At 34.5% G+C, this 12,569-nt stretch overlaps 1 protein-coding gene and 1 pseudogene across 2 annotated transcripts; one reads left to right on the top strand and one right to left on the bottom strand.

The window, feature by feature from the left end:
• Positions 1–3,289: 3,289 nt before the first annotated feature.
• LOC143590425 (endoglucanase 6-like) lies at positions 3,290–8,437 on the top strand. Its single transcript, XM_077070911.1, has 9 exons — positions 3,290–3,714; positions 3,797–4,009; positions 4,129–4,329; positions 6,456–6,545; positions 6,638–6,802; positions 6,895–7,179; positions 7,260–7,611; positions 7,965–8,015; positions 8,109–8,437. The coding sequence occupies exons 1-9, from the start codon at positions 3,508–3,510 to the stop codon at positions 8,396–8,398; spliced, it is 1,854 nt and encodes a 617-aa protein (XP_076927026.1). The 5' UTR covers positions 3,290–3,507; the 3' UTR covers positions 8,399–8,437.
• Positions 8,438–8,921: 484 nt separating this feature from the next.
• LOC143590426 (long chain acyl-CoA synthetase 4-like) lies at positions 8,922–12,334 on the bottom strand (annotated as a pseudogene). The gene is made up of 14 exons (XR_013145471.1): positions 12,231–12,334; positions 12,089–12,128; positions 11,921–12,015; positions 11,654–11,821; positions 10,852–10,962; positions 10,688–10,775; positions 10,552–10,618; positions 10,382–10,457; positions 10,145–10,262; positions 9,824–10,063; positions 9,593–9,732; positions 9,346–9,528; positions 9,148–9,267; positions 8,922–9,081 (listed from the first exon to the last, which is right to left on the bottom strand). The product of XR_013145471.1 is annotated as a long chain acyl-CoA synthetase 4-like (transcript).
• Positions 12,335–12,569: the final 235 nt, after the last annotated feature.

Raw genomic sequence — 12,569 nt, 5'->3', positions numbered from 1 at the left:
ATATCCTATCCGATCGAAAGAAATATACACGAATCCAAAAGCTCTGCCTGTTAAGGTATGACATTGTGCCATCGTGTAAAGATTCTACGCTCGTGATTATCGTTATGATTATTGGTTTTATACTAATCTAGGTATACTACATTGTGTTTATCATAGGATCTTAATACCAAGAGGCGTTTTCATTAATTGTAAACTTGCAAGGTGAGACATTCGAGTTTTTGTAAAACTCACATTTGCGTGAGACAACTGTTTTTCCGACACTGTCATGATTATTTTAAAACTTATAAAACCCATGACAGATAGTCTAAATATTTTCAAAGATATTTTTAAAGTATTTTAAAATACATTACAGTGATTAAGTCTCTGTAGACTTTCGGGATGGTTACTACTGGTATTGTGGGTTTTGTATACAAGGCTTGCCTACTGGGCTATTACACGTTACTTATTGGACAAGTGTTAGCCAATAAGTAATATGACCACAGTCATAGATACGGTCGAGTGACAAGTAACCTTTCTGTAATTTGTAAGCATGCATGTGTAAAAACATTTTAATGTCGTGACTGTAAAATGTGTCCATTTACAATCGAATGTACTCACCAGTATTTCTTGCTGTACAAATATTTTAAACATGTTTCAGGTGACTTGTTAGAGACAAAGGAATGATGTGTAACACCCTTGGCAAACACAACATTGTCCCACTCTTAGGCTATCCCACATCGGCCGTAGACAAGAGAGATCACTGGTTCATAAGTAATGTCCTGCCTCTTCAATCACCAACGCGTTTTGGGCAACTAAAAACAAATCCATGAGCTCTTCATGGACATAGCAGACAATATTGGTCGTGCGAGGGGCCGGATGTTACATGATGTTTGCGGACTTCCAGCTTAAATAAGTGGATTGTCATAAGAATAAAGAAACGTCTTTTGTAAATTAGGGTTTATCCCTATAAAAATTATGTTTGTATAAAAATAGATTAAATTCCAAGTTTATTATAATAATAATCACGGTGTTTTTATAACTCTGATCATTTTTCCTAACTACGGTTTTGATGAAATATTCCGCTGCAAAATAATTCAATAAACATCGATACCACCAATCAATGTTCACGGCTTTCCTCCCGAGGTATAGGGGTCGGGGCTGTAACACAAATAGACACTCATGAATATAAAAAGTAAGGTTATTGCTTCTTTCTAGTTTCTAGTGTTGGTGTGACTATATCTATATTAGTACCTTTCACACATTGAGTGATTTGATCATTAAGCCTTAATCATAAGAAATATGTCCATTGTTTAACCTGAGATCTTTCTATAATATCATTCCTATGTGAGGTTGATTATTAGGTACGTAGCTGAAAAAGGGTGCTGCTAAACATACCCCTCTCCTTACACCATTTTTACTAAATATACACCCCCTTAACATATTAGATAAATTACTATTACCCTTTAACATTGTTTATATACATAGTAGTCCCTACAACATATTTTTCACTTAATAATCTTCATTACATATATTAAATTAAAAACTATCAAGTATTACTATTAATTTATTTTTTTAGTATTAATATTGTAAATATTTATAATATTTTATTTTTAATTTTAATAGTATATATATTTATAATATCCTTATTTTACCTCTTTATCTTTTACAAAATAAACCCGAAACTTGAAAACCTAAAACCCTAAACCCGAACCCTAAACCCTAAACTCGAAACCCGAAAACCTAAACCCTAAACCCGGACCCTAAACCCTAAACTCTAAACCCTAAACCCGAAACCGGAAACCCGAAAACCTAAACCCTAAATCCGAACCCTAAACCCTAAACCCGAAACCTAAACCCTAAACCCGAACCCTAAACCCGAAATCCTAAACTCGAAATCATAAAAAAAAAAACGCAACTTGTAAAAAAATATGAAATCCTTGTTTTTGTGCTAATTTGGTAATTATATAATTTCAGAGGGTAATATTAAAGTTGGTTTTTCCAAAGAGAGTATGACAAGCAACCAGGAAGGTATATTTAGCCTAACCCGTTGAAAAAACTCAAAAAGTATACATGACCCTTCCACACGTATTTAGCAGCTATGTGGACCAGTTACTACATACTAAATAAAGTCAAATACATTAAAATACTTACAAATTAGTCAACAAAACATAAAAGAAAATACAATTACATCTCTATATTTGAATCAAGTTATTTTCCATTAATATATTCTCCCGGATTTTCTGCAGCAATTCACTGCTATAATTTATAAAATAAACTCTTAACTATATAATTAAATTATATGTTCCAACACCGATCCTTCGCAGGAAACTATATCAAGCAAAACCCACATGCTTTTGTTCTGTATTTTTCTCTCACACACACAAGAATTCAAATTGAAACAGAATAAAAAATATTTTTTAAAATCACCCCCATTTATTGATCAATACTATATAATTTTCTTACCTTTTAAAACCCATTATAACCGTTATAGTATCTTTTTAATTGACTTTGGAGAATGAGAAAAAACAGTGATGATTATTTTTTTAACATAATTACTTTTCTGAACTAAATTTAAACAATTCTAAAAAATTCACAAAAAGGGTAAGTTGCGTAAAGGGTCAACAACTATCATTTCTCTTTTAGAAATATATTTATTTTTTAACAGCATTTCTTTTTATAAAATAAGTTTATTTCATATTAGGAAATGCTATCAAGTTTCAAAATTCTATCATTTAAGAAAGAATATATTATCTAATAATAACCAAAATATTGTTCTTTTAATATTGCCTCACTAATGTGAAATCTTTATTAAATGTAAAATAATATAACTAAAAAATAAACTGATATAAACATTTATTATTGTTTAATGATAATTCTCATCCAATTAATAATTAATCAGGAACAATTTAAAAACAAGGTCACTAAATATCAAATAATAACAAATTTTATAGTTGTTTCATTTACATCACATTCAATTAAACCATTACAATTATTTCATAATATTGTGACAATATTAAAAGTTGAGTTCCTTTTATAAATATAAAAAATATCATGGGCATTAATTATGATAACAATAATAAAATTGTTCAAATAAATAAATAATACACTGGTGCAAGCAAAAACTTGTGGTAAATTCTATAAAATATGTTTTATCCTAAATCTCAATTTTTGGAAAATTTTACTTTTAAGTTATATAATTTTTTAACAATTAATTATCAACAATTACACTTTAATCATCAAAATCACCTTTTAATCATAACATAACTGTGAAATTAGTTAACTTTTCATGTAATTGCCAAAAAGAAAAAAACATTATTATTGCTTAAATTATTCAAAAAGTAATACGCGTGTTCATATCACACCACTCTTCCACTCTCCTCCATATATATACACTACTCCTATAGCTCATCTTCTTCGCCAACTTTCCTCTCTTAATCAGGTTTATCCGATTATCAAAATCGATAAACCAAATCCACATTGTCAATTCAACAAAAACCCATTTTAAATTCACCTTCAGTTTCGATTACAATGCCGAAAATGATGAGAATTGGTGAAACTAGCCTGTTTCTACTTATTACAATCGTGCCACTAGCGTTATCGCGTGGACACGATTACGGTCTAGCACTTACCAAAAGTATTTTGTTTTTTGAGGCTCAAAGATCCGGGTACCTCCCGAGTAACCAACGGGTTAAATGGCGAGGAAACTCGGGTTTAAATGATGGCAAAACTAATGGTGTAAGTTGTACTAGTGAAGTTGAATTTTTGTTGATTAATTTGGGAGTAATTTGATTGGTTTGGTTTGGTTGTGATTTTGAAGGTGGATCTAGTTGGAGGGTATTATGATGCGGGTGATAATGTGAAGTTCGGGCTTCCGATGGCGTTTACGGTCACGATGATGTCGTGGAGCATTTTGGAATACGGGTCCCAGATGGCGGTGAGCGGGGAGCTCGGTCACGCCATGGATGCGGTTAAATGGGGTACTGATTACCTCATTAAAGCGCATTCTGAATCACATGTGTTATACGGAGAAGTAATTGTCATTATGTTTTAATTCATTTATTTGTTTATTTATTGTCAGGCTAAATGTACTTAAAAGTATATTTAGCCTGACGTTTTATTTTATTTCTTTATTGATGTGGGTTGATTTAGGTGGGAGATGGAACTACGGATCATTATTGTTGGCAACGCCCGGAGGAAATGACGACGTCACGAAATGCGTATAGAATTGACGAAAATAACCCTGGATCAGACCTCGCTGGAGAAACTGCCGCCGCGATGGCTGCCGCCTCCATCGTATTCCGTAGGGCTAAACCTGCCTATTCAAGAGAGCTGCTAAAACATGCCCACCAGGTCAGTTGGATGGTTACTATTGTCATTTTCATGTTTTTTCTGGCACATGCTGTTGAGGGTACAATGTGTAAAGCATAAGTTGCAACTACTTGTTGCGTTTGTCTTTAAGAAAACCCGAGTCTAAGTTTTGTAACTCCTAGAACATGTTTTTGGTAAAAGTGTAAAACTAGGTAGGACTGTTATTGACCATTAAATCTTGATAAAAAGTAATAGTATATTTTATAAAAATAGTTTTAACATAAATCAATATAATTTGGTAACAAATCATTTTCATTCTCAAAGAAGAAATAAATAATTCCTAACAAAGGAAAAATAGCTGTAACATAAGCTAACTTTTTTAACATTTTATGTTGTAATAAATACGGACATTTAAGGTTTTATCACTTTTATGAGTCCTAGTGTCAGGCTGGTAGTTGACGGTGTAAATTAGCAGTTGCCATGAGATGTCCTTGTATATGTATGTACAATTATATATACACATGGTACAAATCTTCTTATTGGCCTAACAATACGTTATAATGGTTCACATGGGATGTGTCCATATATGTATGTACAACTAATTGTAATCATTTCTTCAACTTCGTAGTTTTCTTGCATACACATTTTCTTTTCTTTTCCCATACATACTTCTTAACTTTATTTGTCCCCTTTTATTATATTTTAATCAACTCATGGTTTACCATGTATTCCAAAAACAATATTACAAAGTTTTGATATATGAAAAATCATTAAATGATCATTATTAACTTATTTTAATTAAACATGGGTTAACTTTACATAAACATTAGAATTTTAAAACAATTAATATTGAAGTCAAAAGGAGACACAATTTTAAAAACAATTTAGGCTGTTGATTTATGTAAACATAGTCTTAGGCATAATGGCAAATAAGAATTTGTACTTTCAATTTGATTAATTGGGATCCTAACTTTAACAATCGTTGGCTAACAAAATCCCAATCTAACAAAGAAATAGCTATGTCCGACTGTAACGGTCTGTTGTCTAATGATAATATAGATTGCTTTAAAACTCGAAAGAACTTTGGACATACAAAAACATTTTCTTAACAACGTATGAAAGTTAACACAACAGTCATATTAGGCACATTCTGGTATAAATTATTCTTAGTTAAAATTAAAAGTAAAAGTTTTTGAACTTAAAAAATACAAAGTGACAATAATATCATATGAGAGTGTAGTAGACTAGTTGTTACCGTCAATCACGGATGATAAATACACATGACACCATTAGTTGTCGGTGTGTTGCACCGTACTCACCACTGATGCATATTAAGACTAAGGGGTGTGGGGCTCTAGTGGGGGCTTCAGCAGAGCCAAGAACCAATAATATTATGACATGTGGCAGAGAGAGAAACTGGATAAGGGGGGTGTTGGAGCCCCTGGCCCCTGGTGTGGGTAGCGCCCCTCTAGCGCCCATATTAAAGCCCCACATCCTCTCTCTCTTCTCCCACTACCATGCTCACAGGTGGTGTTTTCGCTAGAGGTGCACAAATCGGTTTTTTTAAAAAAACCGGTTCGGTTAATAACCGGACCGGTTTTTCTTGGCCTGGAAAAAAACCGGTTTTTAAATAACCGGACCGGTTTATTAACCGGTTTTTTTGGTGCAAAACTCGGACCGGTCTAACCGGTTAGGACCGGTTTAGAAACCGGTTAGAACCGGTTAATAACCGGTTTTTTTAATTAACCGGTTTTTTTTTTTAAAATAACCGGTTAATAACCGGTTTTTTTCATAATAACCGGTTTTAAAATTAACCGGTTTTTTCCATAACCGGTTCAGTAACCGGTTTTTTCTCTAGAACTTGTAACCGATATACGAACCGGCGGTTACTAAACCGGTCAAACCGGTTTTTAAATAACCGGTTTTTGTAAAAACCGGTTTTCGGTTTAAACCGTTGAACCGGTTCACCAACCGGTTTTTTTGCCCATCTCTAGTTTGCGCCTCGATAGCGCCCCCTCTAGCGTCCATTTGGTGTGGTATTAGCGCCTGGGAGCGCGAGCGGAGGGGCTCTAGCGCCCCCTTTGAAGCCCCCACACCTCTCAGTCTAACTAAACACTTTTTTACACTCCCATATTACCCCTAACCATATCTCTTATTTACTTCCACAGCTCTTTGAATTCGCTGACAAATACAGGGGCAAATACGACAGCAGCATCTCCGTTGCCCAAAAATACTACAGATCTGTTAGTGGATACGCCGTACGTTGTTAAAACCTTAACTTACTTTATTTAAATTAACTTAATTTTTTTATTAAACTCTTTTTTTTTCTTCTTTTTTTTAATATGATCAGGATGAGTTACTTTGGGCAGCTGCTTGGCTGTACAAGGCAACAAATGAAAAGTACTACTTAGATTACTTGGGCGAAAACGGTGACGCCCTCGGTGGGACCGGATGGGCCATGACCGAGTTCGGATGGGACGTTAAATATGCTGGGGTTCAGACCCTAGTCGCGATGGTAATATAAATAATGTTACAATTATAACTAACGGAAAAACTTAAAGATAAATGATAAATCAAATAATAATAAGAAGTGCTTTTGTATTACAGTTTTTATTGGGAGGGAAAGCAGACAGTCACGCGCCGGTGTTTGGAAAGTACCAAGAAAAGGCGGAAATGTTCATGTGTTCGTGCATGGGGAAGGCTAATCACAATGTTCAAAAGACACCAGGAGGTTTAATTTTCCGACAAAGTTGGAATAATTTACAATTTGTCACAAGTGCGTCGTTTATTCTTACGGTCTACTCCGACCACTTGACAGCTGCCCGAAAACACTTGCAATGTGCTTCGGGCAGTGTTGCTCCCTCAGAGCTTCTTGCATTTGCCAAGTCACAGGTATTTCAAAATATTGTTTTATAATTCGAAAAATATTGATGTAAGTTTTGTTAACAATATAATATTTTATTAATATTAAGGTGGATTATATTCTTGGAAATAACCCAAGGGCAACAAGTTACATGGTTGGATATGGGAACCATTACCCGCAGCAAGTTCACCATCGCGGTTCGTCAATTGTGTCAATTAAGGTTGACCCGACTTTTGTTAGCTGCAGAGGTGGTTACGCTACATGGTTTAGCCGAAAAGCAAGTGACCCGAATCTTTTGACTGGTGCCATTGTGGGTGGTCCGGATGCGTATGATAACTTTGCTGACCAAAGAGATAATTATGAGCAGACCGAGCCGGCTACTTATAACAATGCACCCCTTCTTGGAGTCTTGGCTAGGTTGCATGTCGGCAGTCACGCTGCCCATGACCCGCTCCTTCCAGGTAATATTGGTCACCGTTTTATTTATTTGAAATAGCGCGTGCATAACCAAGCCGAACCTGTAAAAACCGAAAACATTGACTTTTGTTATTGACTTTATAATTATGGCTTATGATTAGAATAGTGTAGCACAAAACTTTTAGGCTCAAATATATAATTATCTTTTAATCATTAATTAACAACACAGCTTTAGTTCCTAAAGTTTCAGACCTAGATTCATTACTTTGGACAATATTTTTTTCGGTCCAAATGGCAAAACCGAAAAAATAAAAACTTCAAATACTTAAAATATTGGTTTAAATGTCAGTTAGACCTTTTGGTTTTCACTGTTTGTAACAACTTTTTGTTTCTGCAGTTGAAGTTCCTCTTCATAAACCCTTTGAAGTTCAACCAACTCCACACGCAGGTAAAACATAACCCAAATCAACTCGTTAATTTTTAAATTTCGAAAATTTTTTATTTTGACAAGGATATTAATTATTTTTTTTTATTTTTTTAGCTCCAATTGAAATTGATCAAAAGGTAAGTAGTTCATGGGTATTAAATGGAAGAACATACTACAGATATTCAGCTATAGTTACCAACAAATCAAAGAGGACCATCAAGAATTTCAGTCTAACCATCTCCAAGCTCTACGGTCCACTCTGGGGTCTAACCAAGACCGCAGGTGGCTCATACGGGTTCCCAGCATGGGTTAGCTCATTGCCAGCTGACAAAAGCATAGAGTTTGTGTACATCCATAGTGCTTCATTCGCAGACGTTTTGGTTTCCGGCTACACGTTGGTTTAAGGTTCAAGACTAAGTTAAAAGCGACAAATAAACGTATTTGAAAAAAACAAGCTACGAATTCTCGGGTTTTTTGTCCGATATTATTTTTTTCTTTCTAATTATGGAAAGAGAGTGCCATTATGCAGTTGGGTGAGTATACAATTATACTTCTCAATCTGGTAAAAAAACACAGATTAGAGTTTTTTTTTTCCTTTTGTTTTTTTTTCTTTAACTTCAAAAGAGGTTTGAAGTTGTCTGTTTCTGCTGTAAATTGGGCTTTAATTTGCAATATTTATAGAGTTTTGCAATGTCTTCTGTTTATTATTTTTAATTTTCAGACTAGTCATTTATAGATTGTTTTAACTACAATGGATCATAAGGCTTGATAGTATGTTTAGAACTCATACTATTAAACTTGGTACCGGTAGGATCTCGATTCTCACGTAAACACAAATAACCGTAGAAACGTAAAATTAGTTTTGTGTTCAGTATTTTTCTGAAAATCGGTGCGAATCTTGGATAATAACTAGGATAGTGTTATGTACACTTTCCAAAAGAATTATAACAGACATAATCTTCAAATAATTAATTAACTGTGTTAACAGACAAAATCTTCAAATATAAAAGATCAGAACTTCTATCAATGCAGTTTGCATCTACTTCCAGCTTCACTTCATATTCTTATACATATCATCAATTTTAGTCTGCCAACAACAAACGATATTAGAATCCGGTTTTCAATTTCAAATGGATCCTTTCAACAGACATACCTGATAATATTTCAGCATCTGGGGCCTTTTCTTTTTCATTGTCGGGGTCAGAAGATCGCGTTCAATGTCAAACGGTACAGGATCAAGCTCAACCGCTTTAATGAACTCAAATCCTTTCAACTGCCAACCCAAACAACCAAACTAATCAAACCTTCCTTATATTCAAATCTCAATACCAGTTAGTTGTATTAATAATACCTTTTTCTCTTTTCCAACTCTGGCTAGCTCTCCTAGTATGTATTCGTTAACCTTCGGATCCTTACATAAGGACTCAAAATCACCAGACAATTCAGCTGAACGGGCCCACTTTTCGAGAGCCGATTTGTTTGGGTTTACAACAGCAACAAGACATGACTCAAAACTATTCCCATATACCCACACCTAAAACACAAACGCGGGTATCAGTTTTCATGGATCATATAATATTATGATATCAAAAGCATACCTCATCAACAGCAGAAACAAGCCCGTAAACATTCTCCAGATTCTCAACTGCCACATATTCTCCTTGTGCAAGCTTAAAAATATTCTTTTTGCGGTCAATAACTTTCATGCTTCCATCTGGTTGCCACTCACCAATATCACCTAAAACATACATATAAATCTATAAATATATGAAATATATAACACAAAATCAATCTTAAACAAGAACTATGAGAAACGCATAAACACCTACCTGTATGGAACCATCCATCAACCAAGACCTCTTTTGTAAGGTCTTCGCGTTTGTAGTACCCGGAAAACAAAATATCCCCCTTTATGCATATTTCTCCACGCGCTGTACTTGAAAGAGCATCATAATTCATTTCAGGAACAGATTCCAAACGCGCATCCAAATTTGGTGGGCCCACTGTACCCACCATGTTCATTTCATTTGGCAGTGAGACAAACGATCCAGCACACGTTTCGGTCAGGCCTACATTTAGGTATACACAAATATTATTATGCGGTTACCCGACCTGCTCAGTTTTCCATATAACCTGAGAAACTGAATTACCATATCCTTGGAGGACATGACAACATGCAACCACTTTCAGAAAACCTTCTACGTGTGGAGCCAGTGGGGCCGCTCCAGATAAGATAATGCGGACCCTACCGCCTAACCTCTGCTTAACCTGCACAAAATGAGCAACACAATAACATCTTTTGTCCTAAAATATTTCATTCATAGTCTACTTTTTTTTAATAAAACAAGTGAAATATGAATATGAGTTCCTTTAAGTTAATATCTAACCTTATCGAAAACATATTTGTCACTTAATACAGATGCCTCTTCATGTTTACTCCCACCCTTCATATTATGCAACTTACTGCATAAAGTTTCAACAATCAAATTCAAATATTACAAAAATGAATTAAGGTGCATGATTAAAATGTGAAGAATCTTGTTATTGGAACACTCACTATGAATATGCTAGGTTAAACAATTTACTTTCAAAAAAACTCCCAGAATTAATCTTCTGTTGCAAACCTGAACAAAAGAAAGTAATTAGCAATAGTAGAAACATAGGGGTAACATTCACAGAATAAAAGTAAATACCTGAATAAATTCTTTCTAAAACCCGAGGAACAGCACAGAAAATAGTAGGTTTAAGCTCCCCAATGTCTTCAATTAGTAATTTCACATCCTGAATATATTATTTGCCATATTATAAAAAAGACTAATTTCTTGATATTTAAATAAACAAGATGTTTTGATGTTACCCCGCGCCAAAATCCAATTCTACCACCGTGATGTATAAAACATTCTTCAATCACCCGGCCAAATATATGCGCCAAAGGTAAAAATGAGAGATATGCATCATTTTCTGTCAACTGCAACGTTACAAGTATGAGAAGAGTATGATCATCAGAATTTGCTGAAGTGGCACCAGTTTTGCATGTTTTATGCCATGTCACTGTTCACGTGTACGTTGACTAGGGCTGTTCAAAATGCTCGCTGTAAATGGCTCAGCTAAAAAACCTCCTATGTAAATGAGCTGAGCCTATCCAGCTCAACATGTTAACTAGCCAAGCCCTAGCCAACGTTGGCTCGGCATGTGGCTCGCTCGATAACTGGCTCATTGGCTCGCTCAATTCGCTCTTTTAAAACATTTCATACAAAATATATGCTATAATACTAAAATGATAATAATAATAACTTATAAAAGTATTGAAAAAAAAATATTCTCTCATTTAGAAAAAAAAAACAAAAGTAACGTTATAAATTCTCTTGTTTATAAAATTTGTATGATGTGTATGTTAAAGAATGATATTTTTTTCTTTTACACATCAATATACATAAAAAAATAAGAAAAAAGTTAACGAGCCACAAGCTAGATCGAGCTATTTACAAAATGAGCTCCAGCTCAGGTTTCAGTTCGGTTTCAAAACATGAGCCAAGCCACCCCTATTTACATTTGAGCCAAGCCCGAACTTGCCCTGACTCGGCTCAGTAACAGCCCTAACCTTGACGATGACGTGTATCAATTAAAAATATAATGAGCTTGAAGGGTAGGAAACTCACTGATTCATTATTACAGTCTAGAAAACGGCGAACACCAGCTATGAGTGTAACAATGCTGTTATTAGAAATTAATACACCCTTTGGATCACCGGTTGTTCCACTTGTGTACATAATAGTACAGATGTCGGTTTTCTTCTTCACTGGCAGATCAAACTGTTTGTCTTTTCCCTGCAATTGGAGAAAAGTAGAAATTTCAAGAAAGTCAAAATCAAATATCAGAGTAAACTTTCATGAAAGTCAAAGTACAGTTGATTGGAAAAAGCTTACCAATGATAAAAACTCATCCCATGAGTGTAATGCTGCACCAAAGTTTTTGAATTGTTCCTTTTGTTCAGTAGTAGCTTGTCCAAAGCTCACAATTGCTAAAAGAAGTATGCATCTTAGTATATGCAGTAAATAGCTAAAAATAACAAATGGATAGAATAAGAGACTTACTTTTAAGATATTCAACAGCTTTCGGGAATGTTTTCAGCACCTGAATTGCCAAAAGGATATTATAGATAAAACTAAAGAACTATAGTCCATTTGATTTAAAATGGACACATACAAATGAATCATTATTACAATTACTAATTACCTCTGGGATCTTTTTTACTTCTACAAAGCAATGGCGACCTCAGCATGACATATGATGAATTCTACTGCATTAGCACCTAAATGAAACATTTAAAACAGAAAAATACATTCCATAAGTCCTATAACATATAAGAACCAATGAAGAAAGAAAACACTACTTACCTAAGGTATCATATAACGGTATGCAGTACAAGCCATGAGCATTGCATGCCTGCATCAGTTTATGACTTATGAGTATCAAAACACAATTCTAGAAACTTATAATATATGTATATGTATAAGCCCGTAAACAAACCGAACGTTTAGAGAACCGTTCGATGGGAAGTTCACTTATCTAACG

The sequence above is a fragment of the Bidens hawaiensis genome, unplaced genomic scaffold (assembly GCF_021521415.1).
Source record: "Bidens hawaiensis isolate Kalapana, Puna unplaced genomic scaffold, B.hawaiensis_p1.1 tig00038554_1, whole genome shotgun sequence".
Classification (NCBI taxonomy): Eukaryota; Viridiplantae; Streptophyta; class Magnoliopsida; order Asterales; family Asteraceae; genus Bidens; species Bidens hawaiensis.
This window is presented reverse-complemented; position numbering and strand designations above follow the sequence as displayed.